This window comes from Erythrolamprus reginae, chromosome 1, assembly GCF_031021105.1.
Source record: "Erythrolamprus reginae isolate rEryReg1 chromosome 1, rEryReg1.hap1, whole genome shotgun sequence".
NCBI lineage: Eukaryota > Metazoa > Chordata > Lepidosauria > Squamata > Dipsadidae > Erythrolamprus > Erythrolamprus reginae.
The window spans coordinates 204,143,249-204,163,800 of record NC_091950.1 but is presented as its reverse complement, the minus strand read 5'-3'; the positions used below and the strand labels follow the sequence as shown (position 1 = coordinate 204,163,800).

General features: G+C 39.1%; 2 protein-coding genes across 2 annotated transcripts in view; one reads left to right on the top strand and one right to left on the bottom strand.

The window, feature by feature from the left end:
• Positions 1-16,998, bottom strand: part of CMKLR2 (chemerin chemokine-like receptor 2) — a 30,634-nt gene extending 13,636 nt beyond the window's left edge. The window contains exons 1-2 of the mRNA XM_070731986.1: positions 16,964-16,998; positions 760-933 (exon numbers count right to left, since the gene is read on the bottom strand). The gene's annotated coding sequence lies outside the window, so the exon portion shown is untranslated. The remainder of the gene's footprint in view (positions 1-759; positions 934-16,963) is intronic.
• A 353-nt stretch (positions 16,999-17,351) lies between these two features.
• Positions 17,352-20,552, top strand: part of ZDBF2 (zinc finger DBF-type containing 2) — a 32,818-nt gene continuing 29,617 nt past the window's right edge. The window contains exon 1 of the mRNA XM_070731985.1: positions 17,352-17,403. Within this exon, the coding sequence (XP_070588086.1) occupies positions 17,398-17,403 (6 nt within the window). The 5' untranslated portion in view covers positions 17,352-17,397. The remainder of the gene's footprint in view (positions 17,404-20,552) is intronic.

Here is a 20,552-nt window from a genome sequence, read left to right as displayed (position 1 = left end):
AAACCTGAAGCATTGAAAAGAGGAGAGTGAGGGAGAGAACCAGATCCAACTCTGATATTTTAAAAAGGCACCATTCAGAAAAGAAGATCGCTTTTAAAATGTTACTGCTATTAGTTATTTATATCTTTCCAGAAGTAAGACTGTGCATTTGTAATGAAAGGAAAATAGATTTCCAAGAATAAATCCACATTGTTTTTGATTAATGGGTGTATTTTTCAGAAAAAGAAGGTCATGTCCTAGATTTTCAAAAATAATCCTTTGCAGTATACATTTCCCCCCTCCCCCACAGCAGCATGCAAATATCAGTCATATCATTACCATTTAATAGCAGGATTTTAAAACTGTGTGTGAAGCATCAAAGTAGCAAAAACCTCTAACATAGCAGTTCATAAACGAAGTTATATGTCCGCAAGTAGGGCATCTTTTCAAATAAGGTAAATAAAAGATTAGAGATTTATGACTTCAGAAGTTGACAATAGAAGAGACAGTAGGGAACAAACCCAACTGATTTTGGTGTGAATTGATTTTAAATAGAAACATCTAAGATTATAGCTGAGATTGCTTTAGTTTATAGTGTCTAGAGCGAGCACAATCCTAGACAAGCTTACTCCAAAATATGTCTTACTCTGCTCAATGTGATTTACTCCCTACCTAGAAACATCAAAAGATTATGTTCCCCCAGGGAAACATACTTACTGAGTACAGAGTTTAAATTAACATATATTAAATGTAAACTTTTTAAATTTAAAACCCACTTACCTAAAAGAACAGATGGCTGTTTGGTAAAATGTTAAACTTCTGCTATTCTAATTATTTTTTTCATCATCTATAAAAGGATCACAATTCTTTGCACTTGTTGCAGGGATTATTTTAATTTCTTCTTCCCTGGCCTCTTCAGAGAGAAAACAGTGCCGAAGCAATCAATATTATATTCTGAATAGAAGGAAAAAAGTTTTGTGGATATCTTACAAATCATCAGTTTGGCAAATATTTGAGTGACATTATTCTTGGCTCTTATGTAACACTAACTAATTGAAACCATCTGACCAACAGAAATAATGTGGGTCACTGCAAGGTGTTTGTTCCTGGCCGCTATTGACCATTCTGAAGATTTTTGTTGTTGTGTACTGTAATCTATAGTCAAATTTTCTAAATTATGTTCTACAACCACCCTCTAAGGAAATCACATCATTTGGGATCATCAAATTCATGAAAGCAGCTTTTAATGCAGTTGGCTGAGATTCTGAAAAGCTTTGGAAAACGTTCCATTATAAAATAAATCAGAAGTAAACAGCAAGCTTGATCAACAGAGCTTCTTCCATTTCAGCCATTTTAAATCAAGAAGCCAAATATCATTGCTGGCAATGGCAGAGCTTTTAACAAAGCAGTGTCTCAAATTTTCTCATCTGTAACTTATTACAGTCCATTATAAATAAGTATTTTACAAAGATCTTTAGGGAGCTAAATATCTAATAAAGAGTACATATAAGGTGGCTAGAAAATAATCTACTATAGATAAAATATGGATAACCAAAATGATTAATAGTGGATACCGGTTGCATTTGCCAGAATAAAAAGATATTCAATAACAGAAGAAGTTATATTTTCCCTCCTTTATGATGATGTAAATTATACATTGATTGTTATTTGTAATGGTATTGGGGGAGGGGTTGTTTTGTTTTGTTTTGTTTTTGTACTTTGTAAATGTTTGTTTGCCTATTTTTGTTTGTTATGTTTTTAAAGAATTACAATTAAATTATTTGATTATATATGTATGTATGTATGTATGTATGTATGTATGTATGTATGTATGTATGTATGTATGTATGTAGATTGTTCTGAGTTCGGGTTTTGCCCCGTGTAATGTTTTGAGTGTCTATGCGACATTTCGGTGAAATCACATTCACCATCATCAGGCTGAAGTTTTGAGCTTCGTGCTGTTGTAAATATGGAAAAATGAATCTACGAAAACAAATCTATGTATGTATGTATGTATGTATGTATGTATGTATGTATTTTAAAATGTGTTAAATATGACACTGATGCAAGAAGGCACACACCAACACAAAATCACTCAAAGGGAATTGCTCATACAATGATAGGCAGACATTGTATCTAAGCCTGATGGATAAATGTCCATAACTTCTGCAAACCACTACTAGGTCTCTTAAGGCCTCATTTCAAAGGAAACCAGGCTCAAACTCAAATAGCACAGTGGTTTTTTACCACTTAAATAGTGAGAGTGGGCATGGCATAAGTTCTCTTTAAAACTAGGGGAAAATGTAGTTCAGCCGTTCAAATCTCACCACCTGTTCAAGGTTGACTCAGCCTTCCATCCTTCTGAGGTGGGTAAAATGAGGACCCACATTGTTGGGGGCAATATCCTTATTCTGTAAGCCACTTTAGAGAGGACTATATGTGCTATCTAAATTTCTACCCTTAAGTGTTTTAGTCACACCTTAATATTAGGTTTGAAATATTTATAGATTTTAAAATTTAGTGATTTTATATACTATCTTAATCATATGTTAACTATATTTAGCCATTTAGCATTAAATGCAATTTTATATAATAGTATATGTCTTACAGATTTATATACTTGTATTCATAATTGATTTTAAAATTATATATCAGTTGATTGAGAGAGATGATAATTTTATCTTCATTTCTGCTAGCAACATAATTTATTCTTATGCCTTAACTTATTGATATAATTTAAGATGGGATGGTTTAATTTTGAATGCAAATTTTACCAAATAAATTACCAAAATAAGGGTCTGATGGACTAATAATTAGTCATTGGTTATTTATGTACGATGAATTCCCAATTCCATGGAAATCTGAATATGGTCATACTGTATGGGACACAGAGCATAGTGAGACTAGTTTCCCAGTAGAACTCTGGAGGACCATTTAATAGGAGCAAATTAGGTGTCTGCTGCCATCAAATTATGATGAAACCCCACCATCCCATCCAATTCTCCAGATTCCATCCTCAATTCATTATAAGGCCAGTCCACCCCACCCAGTTCAGGCTTCCTTGTACAGACATTTACCTTTCTCAAAATTTACCTTCTGCAGTCCTTGGTCTGAATATTTAGAAACTGGCATGTCTATGTAGACAGCAAAATGGTCAGTGAGTTATAGATATAAAAATAGTGTCCACTTGCCTGCACGTCACTTCATGCTAAACTAATTACCTTTCAGCAGTATGATCGCGTAACAATACTGTATGATTTGGAGCTCCGTTCAAGTTTCTCTCTCATAAGCACCAGTTTGCTGGCATTTTAACTCAGTATTCATCCACAGTTAATTAATGGTTTAGATAAACTTGGAGGACTTGTTTTTTTGCTTATAATTTTAAACTGCCTGGCATGTAATCTTTATATCTAAGAAAGTAAGGCTAAACCATTTGCATCTGAAATACTGGCCTAAGTGCTCAAATTAACCTTCAGGGCTATATAATTTTAAACATCTCCAGCTAATGCTTTCTTCTGTGTCATAAAACACAATATAATGCCAGGCATGTTTCCACTTGGCTTCTTTAAAAAATGAAATACTAAAGCTGTGAATAATTTTCTGGAACATCTGCAAGGTGTGGCTTCTGTTATAAATGACAGCTGGCAGAAAGACCAGTCTACTAAGAAAGGAAGAGCAAGCCATAGAGTAAAATATCCTAGATTGGAACAAGGGGTGGAGGGAACAGTGGTCCAGCCAATGGTGAGAGTTATACACCAACAACATCTGGAGGTCCAAATACTGCATGTTTCTCTTGATGTTTGTGTATTTATTAGATGTTTGAGCGGCTTATAAATCTTGCAAAACAATCAGCCAATCAGATATATTCTTTAATTTCTCCAGTGCATAATTTGGGATTGAAAACAAATAATCTCACAACTGCATTTCATAGAATCATAGGACTGAAAGAGACTTATAATCAGGGGCGGATTCAGTAATGGTTTGCAGCTGGTACAACTGGGATCGGGGTTCCAGTGGTGGAAATTGAGATGTGCATGCATCTCCATGCCCCTCATGTGTGCACACACAGGATTTGGCTTCTGCACATGCGCAGCAAGCAAAATCTCACACGAGGATGTTCTCACACACAAGATTTCACCGGTTTTTGGCATTTTTTTGCTTCTGCGCATACGTGGAAGTAAAAAATCGCCGAAATCTCATCTACACATCCCCTCACAAGATTTTGCTTCTGCACATGCGCACGAAGCAAAAATTTGAAGAAAAAAGATGGTGGCGCCCATAGAACAGCCACCGGAGTGGTCGCGTGGAAATTGCGCCATCTGGTGGCCACTATTAGTGTGCAGTCCCCTACTGCAGTGTTTCCTAACCTTGGCAACTTGAAGATATTTGGACTTCAACTCCCAGAATTCCCCAGCCAGCAAATGCTGGCTGGGGAATTCTGGGAGTTGAAGTCCAAATATCTTCAAGTTGCCAAGGTTCGGAAACACTGCCCTACTGCACTAGTAGCAACTCACTACTGCTTATAATGTGTTATAAAATATGTTACATATGTTATAATACATAACATAGAAAGGATACTCTATGCTATATACATCTTATAATGGATGATTTCATTTCTGCAAAGCAAGAACACTGTGAAGATTTTATTGTGTCACCGTATTTGAGCTGTGGTGGCGCAGTGGTTAGAATGCAGTATTGAAGGCTACTTCTGCTGCCTGCCTGCTGCCTGCAATTTGGCAATTCAAATCCCATCAGGCTCAAGGTTGACTCAGCCTTCTATTCTTCCGAGGTGGATAAAATGAGGACTCAAATTGTTGGGGGCAGTATGCTGACTGTGTAAAACTACTTAGAGAGGGCTGTTAAGCACTGTAAAACGTTATATAAGTGTAAGTGCTATTGCTATTTTCTTCTCTGGCCTTAACATGCTTCTGTGTTGCTCTGGAACTAGTTGCAAATGGATTTGGTTTTGCCTCGCTCTGCTCTTTTGGTCTGGACAATGAAGGATTAAAGTCTCTCTGAGATTACTCATGTAAGATTATTGGTTCTTTTAATTTGCAATTGAGATCCAGGATGTCATTTTGGTCAAGGATCCATTGTATGATAGACTTTAAACAAAACGACATCTATCTGATAAATGAAGTTCCTTGAAAACAGGTCAGTGAATATAATACTAAATATTTACCGTTCCAAATTAGCAAATTATCTTTATAATTCTCTTCCAGTGAATATCAGGCATAATCAGTGATTTTTTAATATTGAGGTTTTTCTTTTCTTTTCATAAACATTGTAACTTGCTTCCATTGATTTTAAAACATTGGCTGAACCAGACCACCATGCGCTCATGATAGAGATAACTGAATGGACATCATGAAGTATATATGGTATATCACCCGCTTGTTGCAACTCAAGTGGGATAATAATTCCATCAGCAAACAGAATGTGCCTGTATACATTTTTAAATGTTTCATTCTGAGAAAAATAGGTTATGTGGAAGGACTATAGCATATATGCAAGGGAGAAGCATTTTATATGAAGCTCAATATTAGTTTTAGTTGTGGGTCAGAAGCAATGGCACTACACTGAAGAATTAGAAAAAGGCTTTGAGTCATGTCATATTGTTATGTGACTTTCCACTGTTAAAAGTTGAGTAGAATCTGTTTAATTATGTGCTATCAAGCTCATGACGAGCTTAACAAATACATATATAGACCTTGTTTACACTCTCCATTTTCAACTGGTTCCAATATTGTACCATTATGACTACATGTTCAGACAGGATTTGACATTTTTATCTTTATCTATATTTGATTTTTATCAAATCCTTTCCTAAGGATCTGAGCCTTTATATAATTAATTAAGCACACATTGATTTCTTTTTCAAGTTTCAAGTTTCAAGTTTTATTGGATTTATTTGCCGCCCCTCTCCGAAAACTCGGGGCGGCTAACAACAATCATGAACAATATACAATAAAATCCAATACTAAAAGTAAATTAAAACCCCTTAATATATAAAACCAAACATACCTACAAACATACCATGCATACAGTTGTAACGGCCTAGGAGGAGAAGAAGTCTTAATTCCCCGATGCCTGGTGGCAGAGGTGGGTTTTAAGTAGCTTACGAAAGGCAAGGAGGGTGGAGGCAATTCTAATCTCTGGGGGGAGTTGGTTCCAGAGGGCCGGGGCCGCCACAGAGAAGGCTCTTCCCCTGGGTCCCGCCAAGTGGCATTGTTTAGTTGACGGGACCCGGAGAAGACCAACTCTGTGGGACCTAACTGGCCGCTGGGATTCGTGCGGCAGAAGGCGGTCCCTGAGGTAATCTGGTCCGGTGCCATGAAGGGCTTTATAGGTCATAACCAACACTTTGAATTGTGACCGGAAACTGATCGGCAACCATTGCAGACTGCGGAGTGTTGGTGTGACATGGGCATATTTAGAGAAGCCCATGATTGCTCTCGCAGCTGCATTCTGCACGATCTGAAGTTTCTGAACACTTTTCAAAGGTAGCCCCATGTAGAGAGCGTTACAGTAGTCGAGCCTCGAAGTGATGAGGGCATGAGTGACTGTGAGCAATGAGTCCCGGTTCAAATAGGGTCGCAATTGATGCACCAGGCGAACCTGGGCAAACGCCCCCCTCGCCACAGCTGAAAGATGTTTCTCTAATGTGATCAAGGAGGACGCCCAAGTTGCGAACCCTCTCTGAGGGGGTCAATGACTCTCCCCCCCCAGGGTGATGGATGGACAGATGGAATTGTCCTTGGGAGGCAGGACCCACAGCCACTCCGTCTTGTCTGGGTTGAGTTTGAGTTTGTTGACACCCATCCAGGCCAGGTATTCTTTGGCTTTCTTGTCTTGCTTTCCTTGGCCTGGTCTAAAGCCATCCCTAGCATATCCCTTTGTATATAGTTTTCTAATCTGTATTGGATGATCCTAACCATTTTATTACTTTTTGTGTGAAATTAAGAATACTGTAATTTTATTCTGTTAAATTTTCTTTCTTCTGTATTTTTATATAGATTGACCTTTTCCAATCTGTTTTTACTATTATGTTATTATCCAGATTTGCTGGCATCATTTGGCTAGCCAATTTTTCTAATTCTTTTTCAATTGCTTGCCATCAATTCCTATGGACTTCCAACTTGGAATATCCAGAGTACTGATTGCATTTCATATTATGGCACTCAAGAGTTTAGTAAATAGAGAGTATCTTTTAAAAATGTTTTGAACATTGACATCTTTACTGTACAGAATTTCAGTATATGCTTTCCAGATTTGTTTGATCTTCTTTGCCTGGTCATCTACTATCCTTTCATCTGTTCAAACAAGTGTTTTGGCTAAATGAAAAAGCTTACAAATCATAATCTAGAAGAAAAATATTTGGTATATTACTGATATCTGTAATTATCTCGGAAACAAGTGGCTTGAGTATTATGTACATTCTGAAAATTATTTTGAAAAAGTGCTTTGAATCTTTTACAACTCCAGCAATTCTCTCTTATTAGTTACAGCAGGCATTTCTACCTCTTTTTCCAAGCTAGTAGAAAAGTTTGGAAAAAAGACATGTCTAATTAGTAATACAGAAGCGCTTTCAAATCATTTTAAATGTGCACAATTCTAGTTTGCATAAAATGAGGAGAACTTCAGTCCACCAATCATTCACATGGCTACATTAATGTGAGTCAGGCTTTTGCAAATTGGGCACATCATATTTCTGGATCTGACTGTTTGGGAACAATATGCTATTGGCTTCAATTCTCATCTGTGAACTTGAGAGGAAACTGGAAGCATCGTGGCAAGACAGGCTGGAGAAATAGCGAGCTCCGATGAGTTTCGCAAAAACCCAGTCTGATAAACATTGTTGGGGGGTCTTTTGAAACTGGATTATTGGATTGGCTTATTATTTGAATTAGAAATTAATAGAAACTGAAAATAAAAAAGAGACTATATGGACCTTAGTTTTAATTTAAGGTGATATAGTATGAAAAGCTTAAATGGCAATATGAAGATACCGATGTGTGAGGAATTATTCGTGACGTTAAAAATGTGTATGAAACTGTAAAAGGTGTTTTTTTAAAATCAGAAAATTTGTTGGAATACACAGAATATGAAATAGGAGAAGAGTCAGAAATTTTATTGGAATTTACAGACCAAGAGACACAGGAGAGGAGGTAGTAAAAGAAGAAAAGGAGGAACAAGAAATAATATTAAAGGAAAAGGGACTGAAAGGAAAAAAACTTGATGATTTTACTGGGGTTTACAGTGGCAAGAAAACAGTTGAGAGAGGAGAATATCCCTGGAAAAAAAATCAGTCAAAGGGTAAAATGGGAAATAGTGGGAAGAGAGAAGAGAAACTTGTGGAGAGAACTAGACAATTAATAAATTCAAAAGAGAGAAAAAGGACTCAGGAGAAAAAAATATAAGATACATAAAAATAAAAAAGAATGGGATAAAAGGAGAAAATCAATGTGGAATCTTTGAGAGACTGAAAGGAAATGTTAAAAAGGGAAGGCTAGTGGAAAGAAAGAAAATAAGGTTAATATTAAGAGATTTAAGAAAACTGTATCAACATTATTAATGGTAATTGTTAAATCAATGAATCAGGGGACTGGATTCGTCCAACTCATTTTATTTAACAGGAATCACCAAGTAGAAAAGAACTCACTCCAACAATTTATACTTTTTTAAACGTGTGGGAACTTTTTGACAGCCGTTTGTTTTGGCGGCAACTATTTGGCTTGCTGCGTCAGGGCCAATCATGATTTGCCTGTCATTGATCGTCCCCAGACATAACACCCCTCCTCTCATAGGTGGTTGTTACCCGTCAATTATTTAGCCACGTCACATAGTCCTGCAACTTGATTGGTGGTTTACTGGCTTGCTGTGACCTGCGCAGTTCAGACGGTGGTGAGTTACTCTCCTGGGAGGCTGGCTCCTGTGCTGCTCCACATTGGCCGAGTGTCTTGGCCTGTTGGCGTGGATGCCGCCGGCCTCCAGGGGTACAGGGTAACCGTCGCTGGAGACCTGAAGGGAACTTGGTGAGTAATCTGGTTGTTCTTCTCTATTGGTTAGTTTATTGTCTGGAAAAGGCAGAGTGTTAGCATTAGTGTTTTGATGTAGCACATGTTTTTGTAATTGATCTATGTGTCTACACCTCATTCTGCCATCAGTTAGTTTTATAGTGTAAGATTTCTGGCCATTTTTTCCTTCGACTAGCCCTGGCATCTTTCCTTCAGCCGCCTTGGCATCTTTGAGGACATCTTGCAAGGTGGCGTCCTCCTCGATAAGGTATTTTTTCTGCAATGTGATATTGTTCATGCGGAGACGAGATGAGCCTCTAGGTCTTTGAATTTGCACTTTGATAGGACAGCACGGAGGCGGGTGGTGAAGTCGTTCGTGGATTCTCCGTCAGCCTGCCGCATGTGAGCAAATTGGTTTCGACTGACTCGAGCGGGCGTGGTAGGTTGGAAATGAGCAGCAAGTTTTGTTTGGAGTGTGGACCAAGCAACGGTTTCCACGGATTATGAGTCGACCAGTGTGGTAGCCAGGCTGTAGATGGGGGGTCCACAATAATTTAAGAAGATGACTCGTTTCCTGTCATTGGAAGCATCATGGAGGTTGCTTGCTTGCAAGAAAATTCAGAATTTGGACATGTATGATCTCCATGCTTCTTGATTGGGGTTGAAGAACACAGGCGCTTGAACCATTGCTGAGTTCTTCTTGAACGCAGGAGTTCGATCCCATCCTCGTCGCCACTGTTAAATCAGTGAATCAGGAGATTGGATTCGTCCATCTTGTTTTATTTAACAAGAATCGGCAAGTAGAAAAGAACTCACTCCTATCTGTAAGCAACAAGGGCAACAGCTAAGTCGCTGCCCTATTTATACTCTTTTAAACGTGCAGGAACTTTTTGACAGCCGTTTGTTTTGGCGGCAACTATTTGGCTTGCTGTGTCAGGGCCAATCAGGATTTGCCTTTCATTGATCGTCCCCAGACATGACAGTGATAGTTAATTAAGTTAAAGGTTTATGGTAAATTAGTTTAGTAGTAATTAAGATATATAATGATGTACACTATTTTTGGCAAAACAGACTTAGCAAAAAGAGTGAGATGGGGAATATGATACATTTTAAATTGTGGACTGTTAATTAAAAGGTTTTTGTGTAAGATTTGAGAATGACGGTGTATACTGATTATAGGAAAACAGAATAGTAGATGGAATGTGAAAGGGCAATTCATTTTATTTTCAAAGACAACTTAAATTATATGAAAATTAAATTATGAGGTAAAGTTGAAATACAGTGGGATAGAAAAATATGAGAAATTAGGTAACAAATAGGATAGTTAAGTGATGTTATTGTAGGGATTAGGAACTTAGGGCAATTAATAACATTACGTAAGTAATAAAAAGAAAGCTCAAGATAAGATAAAGATAAAGAAATAAGTAATGAGAATATTAGGGGTTGAAACCGAAACAGAGATGTTAATGAAATGGACTGTGTATATAGAAAGCTATGTAAGATTGAGCCGGAAACCACTTTGTTCATAAAATATGTAACATTTGTTGGAAAAAATAAAAAATACCTTTTTATTTTAAAAAATGTTCATCTGTGAACTTGAAGCAACTCTTACATTCCATTTATTACACAGTTACCAGCATTAGCACACATAACAATACACTAGTGACCATCACAAAGTGCCAGAACTGAGGATGTGGTTAAACATTGTTTATATACCCGACAACAACTTAATAATGTCCTTAGTGACAGTGTCTGTTTTGAGCATTTCGTATAAAGAATGCGGGATTTCTGCCAATAGTAATACAAAAACATCCAAGGTATTGCACCATGCTTAAATGTTTTCTTAGCTCAGCAACAGATTTGGGGAGATTAATTCCTGACATAACTGCTATATCTTTTGGCTCATTCCATGTTTATTTATAAAACATACTAGATATCTGAACTTTTTCTAACATACGGTAAGTATTTAATTTAATTCAATTTCTAATATGCACTTATTGTAGGAGTTCTGAGTGATCATGTTTGGCTTCAGTAAGACTGTAACTGAAGTAATTATCTATGAATATTGAAACAGATGTTAGGCACTATACACATACAGGCATTTGAGAATTTATTTTTTTAAAAACTAACTCTATGTAGCAATATACTAAATGACTTTGACATAACTTAGATGTCAGTGATTCTGACAAGATCCACTGGTAGCAACAAGCATCCAGACTACTCAAGTGCTTGTAAATCCACAGAAAGGATTTCTCATCATTTTCATAGCTTTGTTTACCTATTTCATATTTATGCATTTGTGACCTATGGCATTACTCTGAGCATTTTAATCATTCTACATTGCAACATCGCCTGTAATTTTGCTTTGATTTTGGTGTGTAGTGGGTTCCAATATTATTCTGGCTTTATGGACTGCATATGGGAAAGCTCCTTCCAAAGCTTTTATCTTGCTTGGAGGAATTTGAGTTTTCTTTTTTCTTGCAAAGTGTTGTTATAACTTCTACATGGGAGTGTAAGCCCATTTCAGGATGCCTTTCTGTCTGTCTGATTATTTATCTGACCACAGAACACATATAGGCAGTCCCTTTGTTAAGATTAAGAGACATCCTTAAATCTGCCTAACTAAAATTTGCATGTGATGGAATTTATAAATGGGCTGCCTATTACTAAAAATGGTGGATGATGCTCTCCTTCCTTCAGCTGACAAACCATTGAAACCACGTTTTCATGAACCACTGAAAAGAGACTGCATATTAAAAATGCAATTTCAATGGTTTGTTGGCTTGAGGAAGGAGAAAGTCATCCACCATTTTAGAGTCTTCGGAGAGGGGCGGCATACAAATCAAATCAAATCAAATAAATAAATAAATAAGCAAGCAGTCCATTCACAAGTATAAGTTGTTTGCAAGTCAGACCTCTTAACACAAGGAATGTTTATATCACATTCTCTGCTTCTGTACTAGCAATCAAATTATATAGGCAATGTAAATTCCTGCTGTAAAAGATAAAATTAAGTTCCTCTAGAGCAGGGGTGTCAAACTTGGGGCCCATAGGCTGGATGTGTCATATGCTGGCCATGCCCACCCCCATATAGCAAAGGGAAAAAAGTTACAATATGTCACATGACACGTCATTGCAACTTTGACACCCCTGCTCTAAATCCTAGATAAATTTAAAAGCATATTGTATGATAGATAAATTTTAAAAGCATATTGTATGATTTATAGAAACAGTTCTCATGACTTAACAAAATCACAAGGGCATTATAAGTGATCTCAAAAGAAATGCTTATGGTGTTATCATGTGTTCAATTTCTCTTCCTTCCTGGACATGACAGCTGAAAAGTGAACAATTTCTAAACACTTCCACCATTCAGAGTTTAGCAAGCCATTCTGTTCCCTCTGAATGTTTTATCACACTGGGTAGATTAATGAACAAAAATTGTGATAATATACATCCCTGCCTCACTTCCTTACCAATCCCGAACCAATGTGTCACCATAAAGAGTTTTCACTGTTCTCTCCTGATTAGGGTACAGTGATCTGATATGTCTGATCAGAATACAGACACCAAGATCATATAAAGCCCCCATCCTCCCATAGCTTAGTGGGTTCTACATAGTCAAAAGCTTTTCTGTAATCAATCACAATTAAAGTATTGTAGGAATTATATACATGCTTGTGGATGGGGGGAGTAGGAGGCCATTGTAGCCAAAAATGGAGCTAGCTCGGGAGGGCCGTTTTGCCAGCAAAAACAGAAGGGTCATTTTGCTGGCCAAACAAACTACTAGCAAAAGTGGCATTTGATCACAAGGGAAAGAGGCATCAATAAATGTTTTCCCTTCTGCATTTGAGCATCCAAGAAGGGACAGGAAAAGTGAAAGGAAAAGAGGAAAAACAAATAACCAAACCCCCAATAATTTTACCCTATTGTTGACATCTCCCAATTCCTAAGAGGCCAGTAAGGGGCATGCATAAGTGCACCAGAGTGCTTTCCGTCTCCTATCCTAATGTTTCTCTTTTATTAGTATCATGTAACCTTCCACATATAAACTGGACCCTAAACGAATGTTCCACTGAACCCATACATTCAACCCTTTACAATGCCATTACTAGCCTAGGACTAGATCAACTAGTTACTGACAACACTAGACTTAACTTTACGGACTACAAATAAAAAAACCCTTTTCTAACAGTGACTAATAGCATGATTGACTTTTACCTAAACATACACCCTCACAAAAACCACCTTAAGGATAGAAAAGCCAACTATAACTTCAAAAAGGCCAATTACGACCTCATCGAAACCTACCTCTCACCTCTTGACTGGCACACAATTTTCTCTGACTGCATCACTACTGAAGACTACTACAATATGTTTTTACTTGAAATCCAAAGAGTCATCAAATTATATGTACCACTAATATTCACCAAAACTAAGAAAAACAAATTACCCATAAAAACAAGAAAGCTCCAAACCAAAAAAAGAATTCTTTGGCGCAAAAATAAAGCGTGCCATGTTTCAAACTTTAAAAGCCACTATAAAAATTTGTGTCACCAAATAAAGACTGAATGTACCAATTATCACATCATCCAAGAAGAAAACCTTCTACGGACAAAGTCTACTCGTGCCTCCTACAACTTTGTTAACAATAAACTCAAACTCTAGATCCCACCCCTTAAAGGACCAAACAACATAGACCATAATGATGAATCAGTCAAAGCCAAATTCTTTAACACCTTCTTCAGCTCAGTCTTTGTTAACAACAATGGCTCACGCCCAACATTTCCTAAACGCACCACAAATAACCTCAATGATCTTACACAAATTGATTTTACAGAAGATAACGTTAGAAAGGCATTACACAATCTAAAACCATCTTTATCTATTGGACCAGATGGACTATGTGCATATTTCTTAAAAAAGCTCTCCTCCACCTTGGCTGAACCTCTGAGCATAATTTTAAATAAATCTTTCAGTACTAGCTCCCTACCCACACTATGGTCACTTGCCACAGTCATTCCTATCTTCAAAAAAGGAGATCCAAGCAACGTTGAAAATTACAGACCTATCTCTTTGTGTTGTGTCAGCTGCAAAGTTGTGGAATCAATCATAAACCAATCCATTACACTCTACCTTGAAGCTAATAACCTACTTTCCAATAAACAATTTGGTTTCAGAAAAAAATTATCCTGTAATCTACAACTCTTACACTGTAAAAACATTTGGACTACTCAACTTGACCAAGGTAATCCAATTGATGCGATCTATATCGACTTTTGCAAAGCCTTTGACTCAGTGGTCCACGACAAACTTCTTCTGAAACTCAAATCCTACGGCATCACTGGACTACTACACAATTGGTTAACAGCATTCCTATCTAACAGACAACAAGTGGTCAAAATAGGAAGTGCCACTTCTCTTCCTGCTCCTGTTAACAGTGGTGTCCAAGTGACATAGTGTTTTAGGACCAACACTATTCATACTATACATAAACGATCTTTGCGATTGCATCACTAGCAATTGCATTCTCTTTGCAGATGATGTCAAACTATTTAATACCACCGACAATATTGCTACCCTTCAACCCACGTAGCAGAATGGTTTAAACCTGGCAACTAAACCTGGCAACTTCAAATCTCTACCACTAAATGCTCTGTCTTACACATTGGTAAAAAGAATCAGAATACTAAATATAAACTTGGAGGAATTAAACTTATTGATAACTCTCAATCTGTCAAAGACCTTGGAGTACAGTACTCATATCCAATGACCTAAATCCTAGAGCCCACTGCAACAACATTGCCAAAAAGGCTTTAAGAGTTGTTAACCTAATCCTTTGCAGCTTCTTCTTTGGTAATTTTGAACTGCTAACAAGAGCTTACAAAACATTTGTCAGACCAATCCTAGAATACAGCTCTCCTGTATGGAACCCACATTGCATATTTGACATCAACACAATTGAGAGAGTCCAGAAATATTTCACAAGAAGAGTCCTTCACTCCTCTTCTCACAACAAAATACAGTAATACCTCGTCTTACGAACTTAATTGGTTCTGGAAGGTGGTTCGTAAGGCGAAAAGTTCGTAAGATGAAACAATGTTTCCCATAGGAAACAATGTAAAAGCGATTAATGCGTGCAAGGGGGAAAAAATCTCAAAATGGCGCTCCGCTGGGCACCACCGCCCGGCTGTCACCTTTTAAAACAGCCAGGGGGCTTCTCAGCATTCTCCCGAACCTGAACCCGAACTTTTTGGGTTTGGGAGGTCGCCGAGAAGCGCCGCCGCCTGGCTGTCACCTTCTGAAACAGCTAGGGGGCTTCTCAGCGTTCTCCTGAATCCAGAGGTTCGGCAAAGGTTCGGGTTCGGGTTCAGGTTCCGGAGGCTGCTGAGAAGCGCCCGGCTGTTTCAGAAGGTTACAGCCGGGCGGCGGCGGAGCGCCGTTTTTGCGATCGGCAGCGGCGTTTTCGGCCAATCTGGAGGCTGAAACGGAGGTGGGGATTCCCAATAGGGAATTCCATGGGCGGAGCTTTGACGTCAAGAAGACGTCCTTCCTGGAGGCCACATTTCGGCTGACCAGGAAGGACATCTTCGTGACGTCAAAGCTCCACCCATGGAATTCCCTATTGGGATTCCCCACCTCCATTTCAGCCTCCAGATCGGCCGAAAACGCCACTGCCGATTGCAAAAACGGTGCTCCGCTGGGCGCCCAGCTGTAACCTTTTAAAACAGCCGGGCGCTTCTCGGCGGCCTCTGGAACCCGAACCCGAACATTTGCCAAACCTCTGGGTTCGGCGTTCAGGAGAACACCGAGAAGCCCCCCGGCTGTTTCAGAAGGTGACAGCCCAGCGGAGCGTCATTTTGCGATCTGCAGTGGATTCATAAGCTGGAAAAAGTTCGTAAAAAGAGGCAAAAAATTTCCGAACCCCAGGTTCCTATCTCGAGATGTTCGTATCACGAGGGGTTCGTATCACGAGATACCACTGTACCTTACTCCGCCAGACTTGAAATTGTTGGTTTAGACAACTTACAACTCCGTCATCTCCGTTCCGATTTAATTATAGTTCATAAAATCATATACCAAAATGTCCTATTGATGACTACTTCACCTTCAACTGCAACAACACACGAGCACAAAATCGATTTAAACTAAATGTCAACCGCTCCAAACTTGACTGCAAAAAATACGACTTCAGCAGGAGTAATCAACGCCTGGAATGCACTACCTGATTCTGTGGTTTCTACTCCTAATCCCCAAATCTTTAACCTTAGACTATCTACAATTGACCTCTCCCTCTTTCTAAGAGGTGTGTAAGGGGCGTGCATAAGCGCACCACTGTGCCTACCGTCCCTGTCCTATTGTTTTCTTTTGTTACTTTTCTAATGCTTTATTTGTACAAATTACCACCCTATAATTGTTTGACAAAATAAATAAATAAAATAAATATTATTAGATCTTTGTATACCACCAATAGGTACTTGACAAAACAAACAAACAAATAAATAAATACTGTATAGAGAAGGAAAGATGGGAATAGAGCAAGGAAGGGAAAAGAGGGGTAGGAGAAGAAAGAAGGGAAAACGAAAAGGGAGGGGGGAAGAGAAAAATTAAGTAAGTAAATAAGTAATAACGTGAGGGAAGGTCTCTGAGGGAAGTCCTGCTTTAACACTTTAGTAAATTATTAGAGCCGAATGTGCGAGGCGACGCAGAGAGCACCCAGCTCCCTTCTCTACCGTCTCCTGCCAACCAGGTCACGCACCTCGCAAAAAAGAAAAGGCGGGTTGTTTTGTAATTTATCAAGGGGCGTTTGAACTTTTAACTACGGTTTAGCTACCGCACTGTGTAAACCCCAAAAGGTTAGCCAAGCACAGCCGGGCTTGTTCCGTGCAAACTACACCTTTCTTTCTAATAGTGGCAAAAACAAGTCCTCTCGGACCAAGTCGAGTGTCCGGGAACACAAAACGCACCGCCGCTGCTTGCAATCGGCGCCAGTCATTCTTTCTCCCTAAAGCCAAGGTCTTCAAACTTGGCAACTTTAAGACTTGTGGACTTCAACTCCCAGAATTCTCCAGCCAACAATAGCTGGCTGGAGAATTCTGGGAGTTGAAGTCCACATGCCTTAAAGTTGCTAAGTTTGAATACCTCTGCCCTAAAGACTATCAGGATAATAGCGAACCGCCGCAGGCAGAGCTTCGACTCGTCTGATGGGCGTTTCCAAGCCGCCGCACGCTTAACGTTCCTCACCAGGCACGCGGAACAGTACTGTATACAGTATACAGTATGTTACTTCTATGCCTCTCTAGGAATGAAGCGATTGTCTTTCTGATAACCCGGAAGAGGAAGTTGGGGTAGTGCTTTTTTTTTGACAGTTTGGAATCAGTGAAGGGGGAGGGGAAGCGCAATGGAGGTAAGAAACGAACGTAGAAAAGCGGCAGACGATTTAGATGGGGCGCGTCAATCCGCGGTGTAGACGAAAGGAAAGAAGTAGCGGTTAAGATTACCCCGACGTCATCGCTTTCTTCCATGCACGCGCCTAGGGGCGGGGCATCTAGGCTGCTTCCGGAGCGCGCGCGCACCCTTTCACTCCCCACTCCCCCATCTCGCACTCCCTGTAATGTCTCCTCTTGAGAGTTCAACCCCTGAAGTCGTAGATGTTATTCGCAGTGGGGCGGGTGTGGGGGGAGTTCCTGCTTATGAACGTTGTGTGGCAACACGTCCTGGTTTACGCTGAGTTTGTCATGCGATCTATATTTCAGTTGGGCTTTAAAGGTGTTGGGTGTCAATCCCAACAGGTAGATTGACCAGTTGTGATCGGCCAGGGTTTAGCATGCTGTGTGAGCCAGCCAGTGTCCTTTTAGTGAGAGCCCTGCAGCTTCTTTTGCGGTATGGTCATTCGTAAACGTTGGTTTTAGACTGCACCAACTTTTGGAGGAAAAAAAATGGCTGGGTTCGCAATGGCGGGGCTACTGGTCTATTGAATAAGGCAGAGTTGGACACCAGGCTAAACCTGTAATCATGAGGTCACCCAAATGGCAAAATCAATTCACTTGAGCCGGTTTCATAAAATCACAGAGTTGGAAATATGTTTTTGAGTCTAGCTTTCTGCTCAGTATGAACACATTAAATCTTTTAATAGGTCATATAAAATAGCTACACCTAAGATTTGGTATATTTGTGGAAGCTTATGTAATTAAGTTCTTATCATAAATACCCCAGTACAGAACTCTAACTAGAAATGGGTATAATATTGAAAAGAGTTTCAGCCTGCCTCTTTCTATCCCATTTCCATAATTCCAATGTTTGTATTTACATCCTTTTCCTATTTATTCTGGTGCCCCTTCCGTAAAGGAGGTGCTTCAGTTGACCTTCATTCCATGTTTCTGTAAACAGGTGAATGGCTGCTGTATTTATGTTGGGGTTCTTTGCAGATCTTGAAAAAGTAGTGCTTTCTTCCTCAGTTCTCTTTGTGTCTAGTTACTTGTAAATTTACAGATTTTATTCAATTTACTCTGGGATAGGAAAGAAGATTTGATAGATTATGATTAATGCCAATTTTGTGTCTGTCATCATTGTATTATGAAATGAGATTACATTGCTGCTGGTGACCAAAACTCATATGACATATAATTGTAGTACATATGTCCATTTGAATGCAGGTTATTCTGTTCCAATTGCATTAAAGGGGGACACAAGAATCTAAGAGGGGGATATTGGTAAGAGGCACTGAATGGTTCTATCTCCTGTAAGCTGCCTCTCACTATTTCATCTGGTTTCAAAGACCAGTGATGTAGAAGGGAGTTCAGACAACAGAATAAAGAAGTAAGTCGCTGGAAAAATATTGTGCCTATTTTAAAATTTGATATTTGTTTCTCCCTGTATACAGCTCATAACAGAGGGTCTCTAGGCAGTCACATAAACAAAATATATATTTAATAATTGCCTAGGTTGTATAATAACACAACAATACAATTATCAATGGTTATACAACAATAATGACATGGATCTTTGTCTTCTGCTTAATCATTAAAAGACAGGCCAGAAAAGCCACCTCTAAACCATTCTCCAGAAAACTGTAAGAGAGGGGGCCATCCTTGCCTTAAAGGAGAGGAGCAGTGTTAGCGTATAGCATGGAAAAAGGGGAATGGAATGTTAAGAGACAGCTAATTTGCATATTGGTATGTAAATCAGTTTTTGGCAGTTGGAAGATAGAATTCTGGGATTTGTATGCTGACTGTTGGTGAGTCTACATCATAGAAAACAGATGTAGAGAGAAATATATTTATTTATTTATTTATTTATTTATTAAATTTGTATGCCGCCCCTCTCCGTAGACTTGGGGCGACTCACAACAGTAATAGAAAAATCAATGCACAATACAAATCTAATAATTAAAACTAAAAACCCATAATTTAAAAAAACATGCACACAACATACCATACATAAACAATATAGGCCTGGGGAAGTTATCTCTGTTCCCCCATGCCTGATGGCAGAGGTGGGTTTTAAGGAGTTTACGAAAGGCAAGGAGGGTGGGAGCAGTTCTAATCTTGAGGGAGCTGGTTCCAGAGGAGTGGGGCTGCCACAGAGAAGGCTTTTCCCCTGGGACCCACCAAACAACATTGTTTAATTGACAGGACCCGGAGAAGGCCAACTCTGTGGGACCTAACCGGCCGCTGGGATTCATGCGGCAGAAGGCGGTCTCGCAGATATTCTGGTCCGATGCCATGAAGGGCTTTATAGGTCATTACCAACACTTTGAATTGTGACCGGAAATTGATCGGCAACCAATGCAGACTGCGGAGTGTTGGTGTAACATGGACATACCTTGGGAAGCTGAAGTTTCCAAACACTTTTCAAAGTAGCCCCAGGTAGAGAGCATTACAGTAGTCGAATCTTGAGGTGATGAGGGCATGAGTGACTGTGAGCAGTGAATCCCGATCCAGATAGGGCTGCAACTGGTGCACCATGCAAACCTGGGCAAACATCCCCCTCGCCACAGCTGAAAGATGTTTCTCTAATGTGAGCTGTGGATCGAGGAGGATGCCCAAGTTGCGTACCCTCTCTGAGGGGGTCAATAATTCCCCCCCCCAAGGGCATGGATGGACAGATGGAATTGTCCTTGGGAGACAGAACCCACCGCCACTCCGTCTTATCCGGATTATACTGTCAAATTGTTTATTAGTGTAAATATGAAGAAGAAATAAAAGCATAAGTTTTATATTGGAGTTGTATCGTGTACTCAATATTGTAGCACGGTTCTGCTATGAAGAGTCACTGCTGGATGAAGTGAAGAAGATAACTTAAAACCATAAGGTGCCAGCACTGAGGGGACTACCTATCATTATTTCCAGAGACCTGGATATCAGCCTTGGACTTTCTAGAATTTGCCAGACTGTACTCTGGTGCCATCTTGTTGTTGCTGCTGTTTTTTTAATGACTTTCTAGCTGACTTATGACCAAGAACTATTAATTAATAACTGATTCCATATTTTATATATTTTATATGTTCTATATATTTTTTGTATATTTTATATATTTTATAGCCAAATTTTTATG